General features: G+C 42.3%; 1 protein-coding gene across 3 annotated transcripts; it reads right to left on the bottom strand.

Moving 5' to 3' along the window:
- Nucleotides 1-199: 199 nt before the first annotated feature.
- eda (ectodysplasin A) lies at nucleotides 200-12,194 on the bottom strand. Of its 3 annotated transcripts, none has more exons than XM_022196209.2 (8): nucleotides 11,693-12,194; nucleotides 5,323-5,422; nucleotides 3,419-3,457; nucleotides 2,951-3,121; nucleotides 2,578-2,612; nucleotides 2,419-2,470; nucleotides 1,672-1,796; nucleotides 200-1,369 (listed from the first exon to the last, which is right to left on the bottom strand). In XM_022196209.2, exons 1-8 carry the CDS (start codon nucleotides 12,041-12,043, stop codon nucleotides 1,106-1,108), a joined length of 1,137 nt encoding a protein of 378 aa, XP_022051901.1. In that variant the 5' UTR covers nucleotides 12,044-12,194; the 3' UTR covers nucleotides 200-1,105. The 3 variants fall into 3 exon arrangements, with proteins under 3 accessions (XP_022051901.1, XP_022051908.1, XP_022051892.1); XM_022196216.2 differs by having other exon boundaries at nucleotides 1,666-1,796; nucleotides 2,960-3,121; XM_022196200.2 differs by having other exon boundaries at nucleotides 1,666-1,796; nucleotides 11,693-12,193.
- Nucleotides 12,195-17,215: the final 5,021 nt, after the last annotated feature.

The following is a 17,215-nucleotide window of genomic DNA, read 5'->3' as shown; positions in this document are numbered from 1 at the left end:
CATGAAAATTACAGCCAACTTTGCAGTGTATTGTGAAACTCAAGAGTAAAAGCCACATTTTAATAAAGACAAAGACCTCACTCACAGAACATCATTTGTTCTTGTCAGTACTCGTGCCAACTTAGTCGAAAATGAAAGACGTTTTAACCTTTCAAATTAATTCCACCAGCTGCACAAACACAAAAGACAGACAAATGCGTTTAGACAGAAAATGAAACATTTTAATCCATCAACCAACTCCATTTACAAAAGTATATCCCATTTTATATACAGTATGTACAGACATGTATTAACAACTATCATTTTTCTACATGGATTCATTCATAAGGTAACTAAACAATAGCACTGTAACAAGACATATCACTGATATTCTGCAGGGATGCTGTAGTGCAAATGTGCGCAAAATATGTAGTGCTGTTGCTCTGTGAATACCTTATAACTCCAGTTTTAATGGATTTTTGTTAGCATTACATAGATACCTTTATACTTGCTTTGAACATTTATATAAACTTTTACTGATTTTTATAACCCAGGGACATATGGAGCTTTGAACCACCTACTGAATAACTGTTAACATAATCAAATTACTTCAAAAGGCCAAATAAACAAACTGCAGAGAAAACATTTCTAATAGCTGGTGTTTTTGGAGATACAAGATTATCATTCAACAGCACTTTAAAGGATGCAATTACTAAGTATCTGTCCGCACAGTGTCCTTCCTCGTTATAAAGAGAGATGCTGTCTGTGTTGACACAAAATGGTGACTATAAATAGAAACTTTTGTTTGATGAGGACGTTTGGGTCATCAAAAGGCTCATCTCTCTGCACGGAATCAATGTGGAGGGAAACATAGCAGTCTTTATTGTCCTTTTTAATACAGACATGTGAAAGTGAGCAAAAGTCACCCTGGTGCTTCCTTGAATTTAACAGCCCTAAGGATGAGGTTTCCACTAAAAGAAGCGGGGCAAGACATGGGCGACAAGTTGCTCCTAATCGGGGGATCAATCCCACATCAGGCAGGATGAAAGGACAGTATGACTCTGGACTAATGTGACTGCATTGAGCAATGTCTTTTCTTTGATGCAGATGTCTGGTGGTTGTGTAATTATCCGTTCTGTCCAGCAGATGGAGCCTCTCCAAGCCTGACACTTCCCAGGAAGGTGGTGTGGTTGGTCATGTTGATGAGTGTGTACTCATGGGCTATGCGTATAGAGATCCTCTGGCCGGCACGCAGCGGGCTCACCCCGGCCGTGTAACAGGTGTTGAACTTGCGCTGGCCCGTCTCAATGCTGCACGTGCAGCGGAGGAACGGGTTGGAGTCCACCATCACATCATAGCTGGCAATGTCAGTGAAGTTGAGGTAGTACACCTAGTGGAGAGGGGACATGAAATTCACAAAAGACTGAGAGGGGTAGTCAAAACAAGCCACTATGTTAATTTAAGAGCTTATTTAAAGCTGAAACAGCTGCAATATAAGAGCAGCCAACAAGGGAATGAGTTATAGAGCCTCACATTTAGCTACAAGGGAGGGAAAGAAACGTCTCATAATGTAACTTAGACAGTTATAAACAAAGCAAGCATATTTAAGCTTAACTGAAGAACAACTGCCAGTTCTTTTGACTTTGAACTGTAAATTTAAAGAGTTACGTCAAGGACCGTACTCACTTCTACCTGACTATATATGAAGTAGACACCGTCCAACAGCACCTCTAGCTGTCCAGTGCGAGAGTGCATTTTGAACACACGGTGATGGATGGACACCATCTTCCAGTTCTTAAGGACTCCTTGAGACAGATCTAAACATGTCACAACAAACACACAAGAGGCAAGCGGTCAACATAAACAGCTTTCAGCAGTTCTTAATGACAACCAGAGCTCAGCACTGACACAAAATATAAACCTGCTAATGATGCTTACACTCCTTTTAGACTGACAAAACCGACGCTGGATAATACGAATCTGCTGGCATGCCAGACTTCTGCTCCTGAGGTAACACGAGTCAGACTTACAACTTAAGCTCATAACTGTAAACTAATCATATAATATTACTTTAAATAAACTATAATCCTAAGCATTGCAATAGTAAACACTGGCAATAACATTTGGACTACATGGAAATCTTTGGTTTTGTAAGTGATTCCTTTAACTTTCCATGAAGGGGACCAAGTAAAGCATAGAATTTCTTACAGTTGACCAAATCTGGCATGTTGAAACTCCAGTGTAAACAGCAACTGCATGTCAACAATCTCTTGTGTTTATATTTATTCTCTTGTAATTCTGAGGTTTAGCAGGCATGTCTATTAGTGCAGTTCCAGACCTGGGTGTTTGACCACGGGCATTGGCAGGGATTACGCGCGCTTATTGTTTTGTGTCAAACACAGTGGCGTAACTACAACTAAACATGGACAGAAAACCCACCTTCTCTCACTTGGATGGTTGTTTCCTGCCCTTGCAAGTGAACCACTGCGGGCTGGAAAGAAAAGATGTCGGGCAATTAATTTAAATTCGCATAAAAAAAGAAAAGGAGAATAACTGTTGTCGGATAAAATTACATTTTAAAAGATGACATACTCTTACCTGGAATTCCTTTGTTTTGGTCCTATCGCTAACCCCTGCAACAATAGGAGACAGAGAGAGAGAGATGATAAATTTCTGGCCTTCAACACTGCTGGGGAACAAAGGAGAGATGATTATTAAAACAAAACAAACACTGACATAGTTTAAAGATGGATCATTGCTATTCCACACAATGTTTGACATCCTACATCAGAAAGTCTCACTGTGCGGGCAATGAGTTAATGGATTTTGAGAACTTGAGCCCCCACTAGAGTGGGAAAGAATCTACATGCAGGAAAATAATGTAATCGCAGAGAAAAATCTCTCTGCTCATTTTCAAGTTCTCAGGCTCAACTCTTGGTTATCTCAGCGGATTCTATTTTAAGTTTTATACCTGCCGGACCTTGAGCGCCCGGTGGTCCCTGTGGCCCAGGGGGTCCAGGAGGTCCTACAGGCCCCACGACATTGCTTCCTGGAATACCGGGGATTCCAGGGATGCCCGGTGGCCCCTGTGGACCTGGGGGACCAGGGGGACCAGGGGGCCCCGGTACAGGCCTTTTTTTCACTGTACAGAGAGAAAGCAAAATGGTTGACAATGAAGCCAATTTTAACTATAGAGCCAGAAATCACAACTTTTCCTCAGAAGGATTTACAGCCGGTACAGTATCAGCTCAGATTATGAAGGAAGGCAAAAATAATCTCAGAATTCCTCCTTTAACCACTGACAGCTTGTCATCCAATTCAAGCCAAGATGGGTATTAGATTTTGGGTGACATCTCAAACACACATTCAGAAACACGCAGCAGGTAGCGGTCTAATCAATGACCGAGATGGATTAAATTTAAGCTGAACTTTGTAATACCTTTTTTCCTGTCTTTCCTTTTCTCTTTTCCAGTCGATTCTGTAAGAAACAAAAACAGTGTGATTGAGCTTGAAATGATCTCTTGAGCAATTATCTTCTCGGATAACATCTCAAGTATCCAGCTCATTCCACGTAGGTATCCTAAATAGGCTAAAATAACAGATTCAGATGTTGTGCACTGAACACTGGAGTGGAGGTATGTCAGTCTGTGGTATCTTGTAGTGTAGTAATTTGTAAGTGTGGTTTCACCTCCTCTGTATGAACAAGTGCCTTAAGCATTCACAGGCAGTGGAACTGGAGAAGATCATTAGAGAGATACTTTATCCTGCCAAAATCCTTTTCTTTGAATTAAGCCCAGATGGAGAATGCAGATGAAAGTGTGTGCGTGTGTGTGTATGCATGCGCTTGTGTGTGTGTGTGTGTGTGTGTCTCCCCTTTACAGCCATGTGTATGAGTGTGCGTGCGTGGATGTTGGTGGGGCATCTATGTCAGTGCTTGAAAGACAAAATGCAGTCCGTGTGGATCTGTGTATGTGTGTTCTGTGCGCAGCTGAAGAATCCTTTTCAAAAAGCCGTCTTGCTTGCTCTAGTGTTTACCATGTCATTATAACTACAAAGGCCATTTAACCTTAAAACCTCACAGTTTGAGTCCCCCTCAAACATATGGCCAGTGTTTCTCTTCTGGCTAAATGACTGGATGCATCCGCATAGATTTCTCTTAACGAGCAGCCCTATCTGGAATCTGGTGCCCGTTAGGAGTGCCGAGAACGCACACACACACACACACACACACACACACACACATCTAAGGCTGAGATTACAAAAGCCTTTGTCTGTGCGCTGAGAGCAGAGGAGAGACCTGGGAATGATTAGTGTTTAGAGGCTCGGGACTTTACTGATTTATGTAGAAAGTCTCAAAGGTGAGTTTTTTCTTCTAATTTAAACACAATCACTAAACTTCCCCCCAAGTATTCAGTGTCACGCCACAGACATTGGAATGCTTTGTGATCATGCTGCACTTGTTGCACTCAGACATGAAACTTCAAAGGCTTCGCTTTTTTTATTTGCATAGCTCAGATTCTAAACAAAAACTACAAAAGCAAATTCAGACATATTGGCCATATGGTTTTCTTTGGAGCTATTGATTAACATAAATCAATTCAGTGGAATTAATGAAAGCCATCAAAGTCTTAGATGATTCTCAAAATGACTGTTTGTCTTGCAGACCGATTCTTTTTATTTTTTTTCTTATATTTTGATGGTTGAGACCTCATTGATAGCACAGTTTGATTCCACAGCATGTAACCGCTTTGCTGACAAATACAAAAGATATTTAGGGACCTGATATTATTTTGAGATGGGGGGGGATCAGCATGGCTTCACTGTCTGTTTCAAATTGGTAAAACCCTCCCAAACTCCTTTTTGTCCTTGCTCACTATCCAAGTAATAATTAATCCCATTCCATTTAATCTCTTGCTCTATAAACTCGGCAACATTATGCGGTGGAGCTGCTTTGTTAAGTAAGCAGAAAGCAGTAAAAAATCAATTCCACAAAAAGTGAGAAGCCATTAACAAATGGTTCTCAAAAAAATTAAGAGCTTTAGCACCACCATAAGCCTGTTATTTATACTGTGCCCTCCAAATCCCCTCCAAACAAACAAAGGTTACACAAACCACTGCTCAACAGTCAGGCAGGCTGCTGCCAAACACATATGCAGAAAACAGACTAATGCAGGTGTACCAGAGCGATAGTTATTTTTTTTTGTCATGAATAATAGTGAATTTGGAGTACGAGCGTGAAAATTATAGAAGGTTGAACCCAGGAGAGAGTAAAGCATCAGCTTACAGCTTGATGAAAAATAATAGTAAATGATGACAAATCAAAGCAAACAAAAAGTCCCGCACCTGCATCTGGATCCTTGCCGGGACTCCTTTTCGCTCGCTGAGTTATGCCCCTGTTATCCTCTGTGGCATGCAAGTTGCCTTTTCTGTGCAGTAGCTTCTCCTGTTGGGACACAAAGAAAGTATGATTAAGTATGGAAAATGGTCTATACACAGTTTTAAACACCTAGACTCTGATGTGAAGATAGAGCAGACTGCGAACATAAATACCAGTCAGACCACCTTAGATGAAATATGTGCAGCGAACAAAAAGGAATGAGTGATACAAGTTTTTGAGAGTGAAACCCATGTTACAAGTGGCCTTTCTATTCTTGAGGTATAATGTTTGCACAGAGACAACTTGGGGCATTTGAAAAGATGCGAGACACTGTCAGCAAGCACATTCATTTGTGGCCAAGTCATTGTCTGTCCCATTGGGGCTGTAAACTATCCTGTAACCCAAGTCACTTTTGTCTGCGTTTCTACCGTTTGAGACAGTCACCTGGACACGGCTGCTCTAAAATTCACCTTTTTGTACAAAAGGAGGACATGAACTGTGGTTAATCTGAGAGCAATACCCATTCATGTGGCACCTGGTCCCAGCCCTATTCAGTGGTGGCATGAATAAGCGAAAAAATGTCAAAGAAAAGGATCTGATCAGAGCTGCTCTGAGCTCATCCCTAAAAACAGGAAAAGCTCTGCTACAGTGGTGAGGTGTTCCCATGGGCAAGTGAGTGGCGGGACAAACCACACGTCTGTTTTCATATGTGACTGATTCTGGTCGACCTACATTCACATGAACTCCGTATGATGTACTGACCTGACTGTAACACGCTGAAGACATGACCGGCTCTGACAACACCATTTTTCGTGTTGAGGACTCTGAGTTTAAAACACAGATTGTTCCGAGTCGCTTTCTGTTAGAACAGACAGTTTTTTGATCACATCTTTGGAGGATTCCCAGAACCCGATAGACGAAGAGACCTGGCACTGGAAACACAACAAGACCACCCAAACCCTCCTTTTCGTCAAGCCTCGCAATATATGAGATCGCTTTCGGTCACACTTTGGAGTGTCAGCATAAATAATGGTAAGCGTGCGAGGCATGAAGGCTCTTGAGGACAGACAACCAGACAACATGCATTGTGCTGGACATCTGCTCGCTGTTTCTACAACTGACGTCTCCAGAGCAGTGACATGTGCAGCACCTTAGCTCGGATCTAAAAATAATAAATAGTGATGTATCATTTGGCTTTTTGCTGCTAGCACTGAACCAGACAAGCTTACCGACAGACCACTGTGACCTCTCTGTTTCCACGGGAATCCCTCCCAGTTGGGGCGCAAGATGATAGATTCCCCTTTTCCATCTGTGACACTCAAGTAAACAGAGTCATTAAACCCCGACGACAAGAAATCTCCTTCTCCCGAAAGCAGAGTGAACTCCCAGTGCCTCTTTGTGTGGTTTTCAGGCAGAGCCACTGAAAGACCATAAGACAAGAAAAGATATGTTTCGAGTTTCTGTTCTACCTCATCTCAGATGTGGGACCCCCACCCCCCGGGGTGAGGGATGAGCTGTATCATGTCAAACACCCCCCACCCGCTGTGCTGGGCAAGCTCAAAGTAGTTAAAGTCTACATGGCTGTCCAGCTGCCAGCCATGTCTGACCTTATGAGCACGGGAATTCCAGGCTGATGGAGGAGTATGTGTTGGAATGGTTTATCGACACACAGACCTCCAGATGTTCCTGCGAGCAGCTACGCTTGCTGTTCATTTGGTGTGCAGGTGCCTCCACATCTCCTCTCCAGCTGTTGGCATATAGGAGGGCTTTTACCTCTCAAAGGATTCTTGGTGTATGTTCAGGCATATGGCATTACACTTTCGTCTGTTCTGACAGCCAAACATGATTCAACAGCCAATTTCGGGCCTGAGATTAAGCTCCAGCAGAACGACAGAAGACAAACAATCAGTCTGCTAGGCTACTACCAAACTGGTGCAGCTGGCGTTAAAGACGAAAGGCAACAAAGTGGTGTTCGTTTTCTTTTATTTATAAAAAGTTCTCCTATTATACGACTGTGAGAAATGGTTTTGTGCCCTTGTTTGCTTCATTTCACTTCATTACAACATTTACAGCCTTCATACCCTTCAAAGGCACGCAGAGTTACAGTAAATCAGGATGACAACGTGTTGGTATGTATGCCAAGTGCCAACTATTGAGTAAACCATTCTTTTTCAGCACAAGGGAAAAATGCTATTAATTAGAGGGCTTTCAAATCTTCAAAGCGTGGGGGTTGCTGTTGTACGCAGAAGACGCGATTCCCCGTTGCTTCGTGAGGATATGACTAAAATTCAGTCACCCCAGGGATGTGTAATTTTGGGATAACAAGACTTCTTTTTGTCTTATTAACACTTACTATTACAACCGCTTGTATTCTTACCAATTTTAGCTCTCGTACTACCGAAATTCCCTGACATTCAAAATGTTTCAAGACGAACACAAAGTATCTTTAAACCTTCGGGCCGTCTGTGCTGTTTGAAGCTCACATTCCTCCATGAATACACAAGCTCTGGTTGCAGCTTCGTCTCTAAATCTTGGATCATCACTGAGAATTAGCCACTAAACTGTGGTTGAGAATGTGAGGTTAACAAAGTTGAGGAGGTGAAACTGAGGTCTGACGGCTGTGGTTGCAGACTGGGTGCCCATCACTGCTGTACTGGCATTACTAACCTCAGAGGCATGCATACTCTTGAGAACTGATTGCTCATGATACTGCTGTGATTCACACTCCTGGATTCAACCACGACAGCATGTTTTCTTCTTAAATATCACACAAAAAAAGGAGTGTCCTTCCCCCAGCCAATATCAATACACTGCTTTATGGAAGGCCATGTGTTTTAAACCATAACTCGGGTAATTTAATAACTCTTTGCATAGACTGTCATCTAAAAAAGCTGTGGAGCTCAACCTAAGGGAAATGTAGCCTGTCAGCAGCCAATCACAGTTCAGATTGTTGCAACACTTGCTGGCAGAGTGATTCCTAGCTGAATGCTGTGAATGCCTTGAGAATTTATTATTTTGGTAGATGTTTGTGACTCTGGACTTAATCTTTACTGGGCGTCTTCGCCATCTGTCTGTCAAGGCAATTTAGGCTTATATGGAAAAGTTTGCAGCCTCTTCTGTGACATGTGTGTCTATACTGATTAGTCCCTGATATGTAGGCTGGCTATAAGAGCACATATGATACTGTTGTTTTAGCTAATCATGCACTGGTCACAATTAAAGTAGATGTGGGTGACAGCCCACCCGGGCGCCCCAGAGCTTGTATGCTGTTGAGGACTTTGTGTCCCATCAAACTGACTTTTTTAATAGCCGTTAACTAGACTCCAGATGTTTCAGCATCTGTTCTTTGTGAGACTTTGAAGGCAGACATCAGAGGAGAAAATTATTTCATATAATGGTTATAAGAAAATTGTTAGGCTCATGAATAAAACACTATCTGATCTAACACAATTCATTATTCTGCGGATTGACTTTTATTACGTTTCTCTGGCTGACATCAGGTGAACGAGGGTCACGCCGACGGAGGTGCGACACTTGCTCTCAACTCTCCGTCAGTTCGCCCTACATCACACTCGTACCGCACATTTTTAGAGCCACACACACCTGGGAGTGGAGTTTTACTGTTGGGAACTGTGTGGATCTGCTGGGCAGCTGGGATTTACTGCCTTGCTCAAGGGCATACCAACTGTGACTGTTGAGGTGAAGCCTGTTTGTTCACTTCCCGCGCCCAGATCATAAATGACCACATCATCTGCTCTCATTAAGAAGCAACTACAAGGATCTGAAAAAGTGTGAGGTATTAAGTGGTGCTTAATTTTTAACTGCATTCCAGAAATGAATGAATTACTCATACAAAGCTCTGGATGGAATATTTCTCCTCTTTTTTCATGCTCTGACTGTTAATTTTAAATGTCTAGAGATCAAAAGTGTGAGCACACACCTAAAACCAAATGTTTTGTGAACAGAAAAGTCCTCAAATCTGTTAGTAATGCTCCAAACTTTGATAGCATTTGCTGCTTTGCCTTGTTTTCTTTTGTTGTGTCGCATCACCTCCCAACCCGAGCAACAAGCAGCTCCTCCTCTGTTCAGACAGATTATGAAAACTGATTACAGACTTGTAGTATTACTGCTTATACAGCTGAGATTCTTATCTGGGAGTCTTAGTCTCAATCACTTTCCTCAGATCGGGTGTCTGCAAATGAAGTCTGTAAATTTTGTGAACAAAAGGTCAGATCTCACTAGATTTCTCTGTTGGAAAAAAAATTACAGGAGCAGGCTAAAGGAGAAATGAATTAAAGCAAAGCTAGTGATTTAATATTACTAGAGTAATACTTAATTTCCCAAAAAATGTTTTACCTGTTTGCAACATTATCTTTCCATGATCACTTACAGAAGGTTTGATATTTACAGCTCAATACATACTTTTCATTTCCTTATGCACTCAAATGAACCTTCATTTTCCTCAACTGTTTCCATCGAGTTTGACTGAAGAAGCCACGAAACAAGAGAACAGTTCCTTCTTCGTACAGTGTTATTTGGACGCTGTTTACTGAGGTTTGTTCAACACTGACCAGCCAGACTGAAAACAATCTGAAAACACGCTAAATTGTGTGTACGAAGCTGTTTTTACATGATGAGAAACCACACCACTTGTCATTTTCAAAACACAACTCCACCACAATGCAGAGTGAGTCCATGTGAGCAGAGGTCACGTACGGATATGCCGCCATTACATTCGAACTTCACGTGTGCCATGGCTGATGCATGCCCATGTGGTACGAATGTTTGTTCCTACACATGATTTGCGTTTCCTTGTTTTCTGGGACTCTTCATGTTCTCTTACACTTGCCTGTATACCTGCCCATCACATTGAATTTCACTGATGCTCCTGAAGGGCCTTTGATGAAGACTTGTGTGAAAAATCCAATAAACAATTTTTAGCTCTACAAAAGACATTCTTCAAAGGACAAGCCTGAAAAGCTAACAAGTGCGGCTGCTGCGTCTAAATGCCACATGCTCCTGTTTCTCCAACTATGTAAACTGTGGGATGTGTAATCAGAGTTGTTTAATGCAGACATCTGGCAAGGACAGCATCACAGCGCTGTTAAATATTTACAGCTGGGCCACAGTCTTTCACCTCATGAAGCGTCACCATCTGGGTTGAATACCAGGGCCCATCTCACTCGGCTTGAACCGGGGAAACCGCTACTCCCTAAAATAAGCTTAGCAGAGGACACGCCGAGGACTAAATGAATAGTCTGAGCCCGTGAGGGGAAAATGTTGCAGAGCAAATCCCAGCACAAGCAATGGATCTCATTAGTGTTTCCTACTGAGGAATAAACGTGTCCCAGATAACTCCGATTCCTCCGAGTGACTATCAGGTTTGAGCACAACTGAATGTCCAGCCAATGCCCCACACAGAGGATCATTTTCTCTGCAAAAAAGGTTACACAACCGGCGACATATGAGCTAATTGCAATGCACAAGTTGTGAGGTACACTCGGTCCTTTTTGTGCTGATGAAATTAGGGAGTGTGTGCTGGCGGAGGAGAGGGGCTGCAGCCAAAGCCACAGACAACACAATGAACGTTCAATCAGCCCGCTGCCAGAAAAGAAAAACACATGTGAGACGAGGCTGGCTCCGCTCCAAGTACCAACTGCCCCATCTAAGTCCTGATGAATTTACATCAGCCCTTGGGCTTTGCACCTGCTGGTGATCCAGTTAATTTTCCGTCCACCTGCTCCGGCTCCATTGACTGACCTGATTCCAGCTGGGCAAGGTGCCTACAAGTTTAGAGCATCAACCTCTGTGAGTTTAAAGGGAGGGGAGCAGCTCTGGGAACAAGACAAATTGAATTAAATGTGGTTTGATTATAAAACAAAATAAAGAAATGCATGACTCAACTGACAGATGTCTCCCAGTTGCAGTTTCTTGTTTCATGAGGACTAAATAAAAATCTATTAATTTGGACTTCTTCCTTGAGATGCCACCCCGGGTGTGTTTACCTGAACAGGAGACTTTGGCCAGGTGACAGATGTGAAGCCTACACCTTCCTGCGCATCTGTGTCCAAGAGAATCACGCACACAGGAGCAGGTATTTGTGTGGAAACTGAGCCGACAGAAACTTCGTGACAGGCTACTGTAAAAGAAGTTGCCCAGAAACATGCCATAACAGCGCAGACAACAAAACCTGACACCGGAGGACACGCTGAGCGGAGGTGAATGAGCAGAGAGGAATGTCAGAGAAGCTCCTGTGGCTTGTGATTTATTTATTTATTCCTTTACAGATTTATTTATTTTGTGTGTGCGTGTGTGTGTGTGTGTTAATATTATTACCTCTTGGGGGTCTGCGCTGCGGCTGCTGCCGGGGTCCGGTCGCGGGTGTCCGGGTGAGAGCACCACCGCCGCCGCCGCCGCCGCCGGGTCAGCCAGGTCACTCCCCGAGAGAGGCAGCATAGAGTCCCGCTTCTGGTGGATAATTTCCCGTTTGACTTCGGAGCGCAGATCCAAATAGCAGACGAGGGTGACCGCGTGTAGGGACAGCGACAGCAGGAATAATCCCAGGAAGACAACACTGCTGCTGCTGCTGCCGCTCCGACTCCTGCACTTCTTGCTACACGTGCAGGGAGCCGCTCCGGGCATCACTTTGTCCGGGAAATCCTCCGCGGGTGAACCATCGCAGGCCATTCTGGGACGCAGGGCGACTCATAGGCTCCTTATCTCGGCATAATCGGCTCGCCCCTGTGCGCTCGGGCCGCGGCTATTCATTGACGTGCAGACTCATAGGTGCAGCAGCAGCAGGTCGGTGCAAAAACTTCTCCGAGTATCTGTAGTAACAATGGAGACCCGCCCACCTCCTCTACGATTGGTCCGAGCCAATTACTAGAGTTTTTTTTTTATTGAAGGGTGGGGAGGAGGGGGGGATGCAGGTAGGAGTTGAGCGCCACCTCATGGTCCAATCCGGCTACTGCAACACCTGTGCAAAAAGGGGGGATGTTGTGAGAATAATCCCCCTGTTTGTTGTCCAGTGTTGTGTGATTGTTACTCAGCACTTTGAGGCAGGAAAAAACACATTTGGTGACCTTGTTTCGGTGATTTATTCCCTATTCTGTGAGTGTGAACGAGGAGGGGGGCAAGGAGGAGGTGGTCACTGATGTAATGCGTATTGTTTATGCGTGCGTTTTTTGTGTTTTAGGGGTTTGGACATGCTATTTTTCTCTGGTGGACTTTGTTTGGCGCTTTGTTTTGTTCTGTGGGTGGCACATGGGCGGTGGCACATGGAGTGGTGGTCCTGTGTGAAGAGCTGATTCAAAAGCCTGGGAAATATTGCCCCGTATTGTTATTGAGAAAGGGCAAGCGGTTGATGACTACGACATATCATCAAAGAGTGGAAAAGTATTACAAATTATGTTCTTAAACAGACTACAAATTGCATAATTATATTTAATTGCATTTGGACTCTGTCGGGCTGAACAGTATGATAGCAGGCCTGGAAGAGAGTCAGTGTCACGGTGAGGTCAGCAACACTTTGTGTACAACACCATCAAATACTCTAAACATGTGTCACTCAGCCGGACTCGGGGAATAGGTTTACATTTATGTTACCAAAATGCCAGCTGAGGACAATGCTTTAACAAGATTGAATGTGGCTTTGCGGTTTCCACATTTTTCAAAACCCAAAGCCGACCTTAGTTCTTTTCAGATGTAGACACTTTGATGTCTTTAAGCAACGAACCAGAGGTAGCCTGTGGATCGGTCCGTCCTTGAACCTCCAAATGATGAAACTAGTGCGCTAAGCTGGGCTGAAACTCGGGAGGGGTTGATGGATCACCATCTTTGATTAGTTTTCAGGCAAGTGCCACAAAACATCTGTCTTTATTTCATTGGTCACAGGACCTGACATTTTCGTGCGTCTGACCTACACGGAGGTGAACTCTTTCATGATGGGAGCTCAAACTGACGGATGCTGAGTGATCGCAAAAGTCGAGTAATGGAGAAGAATGAGTTTTGGAGATTAGAAAATGGTATTTCATCACCGTGAAATATTTTTATACATGAGGGTGATTACTAAGCTGAGATCCTATTACTGTATTTCTTTTGCTTGACTCTGTTCCTGCTGCCACAGTATCATATTTAGTGCAAACAGTTTCATTTCAGTCTGGAGGAAAAAAGTGATTCCAGGCAGCTGCCACTGAAGGGCAGCATTGCCAAGCCATAAATCAATAACACTGCATTCCAGTGTCCTGTTGAACTTGAACCTAGAGCATAAAGCTGCTTCATATTGGTTACATCATGAAATTTAAACATATCTTGTATTTTCATATGAATAACTATGTGTGTCCGGTACCCTTGTATACCTTCTCTGTGGAATATTGATCTCAGTTTAGGCATCCGCCTCCTTTCTCTCTTGGGAAGTCATTTCTCCATTGTTAGCATATAAGATAGTGAAATGGAAGAGAGAAAGACATTCAAAGTAACCCTCACAGGGCCTGTGACTGAGGGCTCAGCCTAAGCATGTTTGCCACGCTTCTCATCCAAGCGGCAGCCACAATGACTTTGAGAAGCAGATGATTCCGGACTTGAATAGTTAAGCATATGCATTTCCCATAATTTCAGCCAAGTCCTTATATTTAAAAATGTTTTTTTTATATAGCTTATATGTGAGAAATTGCTGTTAGGTATTTTTTTCCATCACATGTTTTATAATCAAATTTCATAAATTATTATTTGTTTTGGTGGAAAGAGGAGGTCAGACAGCCCCAAATTAAAGGTCAAACTCCACACAATGCCGCTATCTGAGTCACGTCTCTCTGCAGCCTCGTTTCAGACAACACAACTCACCATTAAAGCCTGTGACAATTGAAACTAGTTTAGTCGTGATTGCGGTTTTTTGGCATTGAAAGGAGCAGGAATAATTCTTATAACGTCCCCCGGGCTCCAATGCGGCATTCATAAATGGTGTGCCACTCTATCCGCTCTGAGCTTATAACAAGATTTAGAGGCTTTCCCTGCCAGATGATAGAGTTTTGCAGGCAGGAATAGGCGCTCTTATATTTTACCATGGAGAGTGGAGTGGTGGGCTGAGGCTCGCAGCTTCAAGAAGCTGTTGGGAGGATGATGGCTGCTCGGTCTCAGCTTGAAGGGGCGCTATCTATAAATTCCTCCTTTTTCCTTCCCATTGATAAGAGAGCAAGAATTAAAATCGACCCTCAATTGCCATTATAAGCAATCGCATTTGAGCTAAAGTGATTCATTGCTAATAGAATAATGCCATTAAATATTACAGCAAATTGTTTCAGACCTCTCCACCCCATACGTTACCTTCTCTGGACAGAGCCATTGTTTCTACGTTTTGAATCGCAGAGGTGTAACCTTGGCTAATTGATATGCTGTGCCATTTGATTTCCTACATATAAATCTCCTGTAAATTGAACCATGTCTGCCATTTCCGTGAACAATGATTCATTTACTCTCATTGCGGGTGTCTATCTTAAGAGTCCTTATCAAGATCGGTGAGCTCTCTCTCCCTCCCTGCTTGCCGTTTTGAACTGTGCTGCTTTTGTTCCCTCACCTTGCTCTCTCTGCTTCTTTCTGTCGGCTGACTGCTGTGTGCAGCTCAGTATGGAATCAGTGTGGGTAAACCTAATTGATTTTTTTTTTCCACAGAATTGGTGCAGTTTAGTGGCCTTTTTAGCATGCAAAGGGTTGTTTTGTGTGTGTTTCTCAAGGCGACCACATTCAAGGGAATCAAGAAACAATAGTATTGTAGAACTGCACTTATTCATTAACAGGCTTTGTGTTTTTATTATTTTGGGGTTTCTTTTGCCTTCATTAAACAGGAACAGAGTAGATAAAGGCAGGGGTGTGACATGCAATAAAGAACACTGGAATTAAATGGAAATTAACTGCTAGTAAGTCATTGCTTCAATCGCTATTTATTAGATATTTATCTCTTACCAAATACTCATAGTCTTTCTTTAAAAAAAATTAGTAATATTGAAGCATAAACAAAATATTTGCCATTTAAGTAAAAGTAATCATACGATTAAATATACTTGGGTTGCAGTTGATGAGATGGAAGTAATTTTAATAGTTTTGTATATTGTTATGTTACTACTACATTAAGAAGCTAATATGGTGAACTTGTTAGCATATAGTTGCCAAATCAGACATTGAACAGACACAGAGCAACATTGCAATTGATTTAGAGTTAAGTTTTTGTTGTTGTTGTTGTTGTTTGTTTTGATTTTTTTTTTTTTTTTTTACCAGTTGGTGAATTTCAGTGTCCAGTTCTTCTTCATCCATCTCCTGGTAGAATAACCTGGTTCATTAGCTGCTATATCCTTCACCAGCAAGTCTTTACCTGAAAAACCTTACAAAGCTGCTTGCTGTTTCAAAAAGCTACTTTGAGCAGAAAAGTGGAACCTAAATAGTAAATTTGTGAGCCATAAAACCAAAACAATGTGCTTAAAGACGCAGGAAACTGCACCCATATAAAATATTAGTAGTGCAGCCTTAAGGATATTATTAGACTAAATGTATTTAGTTAAATAGGTATCTCCTCTTTCTTAGCTCCAAAGGACTGCATGATCACAAAGTGGAATCACTAAATAGTCTACAAATGACAGGAAAGATTCACATTTTACAATTGCTACATAAACTCTATGCATACTTTCATGAAAGACTTTGTGCCTAAAAGCAGCAGCTCCTTTGCCAAGTTTTCACCGTTTGAGGCAAGATATTAAACAGTGATATTTTGCTGAAAAGGCTGTAATTTCTTGTCTTGCCTAAAGCTCAGCAGTACTCCTCTGTGAGTAACCCTGTCTGTTACACTGCAGCCCCTTCAGCAGAGACTCTGCTCTGTTACTGTATATATTAATAAAAGGCAGAGGACCTGTAAGACATACAGAACCACCGCATGACACAAAGTGAAGATCTGAGGAAACCCCAGCGGAGTACAGCACTGCTGATGATGATCACAGATCACTGGACGGACATCAAAAGAAACTGTAAGACATAAAGAGTCACTGTTCACTTATTACAGTTTAATTAGCGTGTAATTTAAATGTTAAATATCTATTATTGGGCAGCTAATAGGCATTCATTGTAGGTTTACTATGGACCCAAAGAGAATAGTCATTACAATCATACATGACTTCAGAAGTCGTGAAAATGTTATTATTAAATTGGTGGTAAATTGGTGTTCTGAATCATTTGAAATGCGTGTAGTTTTTAAATATTTAGACACCTCCGGTCGCAAGAAAAGTGCCACTTACAAGAGGCAGATTAAACCATTTACTAAAACCATGTGAAATTACATTTCTTTAATATGTCTTAGTGTAGACTACTGAATACCAAGCAAACCGAAACTGAACCATGCTTGTGGTTCTTGTACAAAGCACAAGCCGCTCCATTGACTTGAGTCGAGTGTGGATATACAGATTTGGATTCACAGATGAAGTGGATGCATTTCTAGGCAAACTAAAGATTGAAATCATGGCACCTGTCTCATGAATCAGTCAGACAGGGTTTAATCATTGTGGGTTTCTATAGGCTGAATACATTTAAAGAGGTACTGCACAGTTAGGCATGTTATTTGATCTATAAGTGATTTGACTACTGAGATGAAACGTGAATGCTGGAGTTAGTTTTGATATTTCTTTTAACAAATTTACAACAATTTGCATGTCATCAGTTAGAATTGGGTCAGTTTATCATCTAGGTGTTTGAATCATCCTGTAGTAGGTCCAGTACTGACATAAAGTCTAACATTTGGGACTCATGGAGCCATATTAGTATTTAATATTAATACCCTATAATCAAAAGTCAGAGTGAGAGACTTGTCCTTCACAGGGGTTT

The sequence above is a fragment of the Acanthochromis polyacanthus genome, chromosome 10 (genome assembly GCF_021347895.1).
Source record: "Acanthochromis polyacanthus isolate Apoly-LR-REF ecotype Palm Island chromosome 10, KAUST_Apoly_ChrSc, whole genome shotgun sequence".
NCBI lineage: Eukaryota > Metazoa > Chordata > Actinopteri > Pomacentridae > Acanthochromis > Acanthochromis polyacanthus.
The sequence above is the reverse complement of the archived record's forward strand: the minus strand, read 5'-3'. Positions and strand labels throughout refer to the sequence as shown.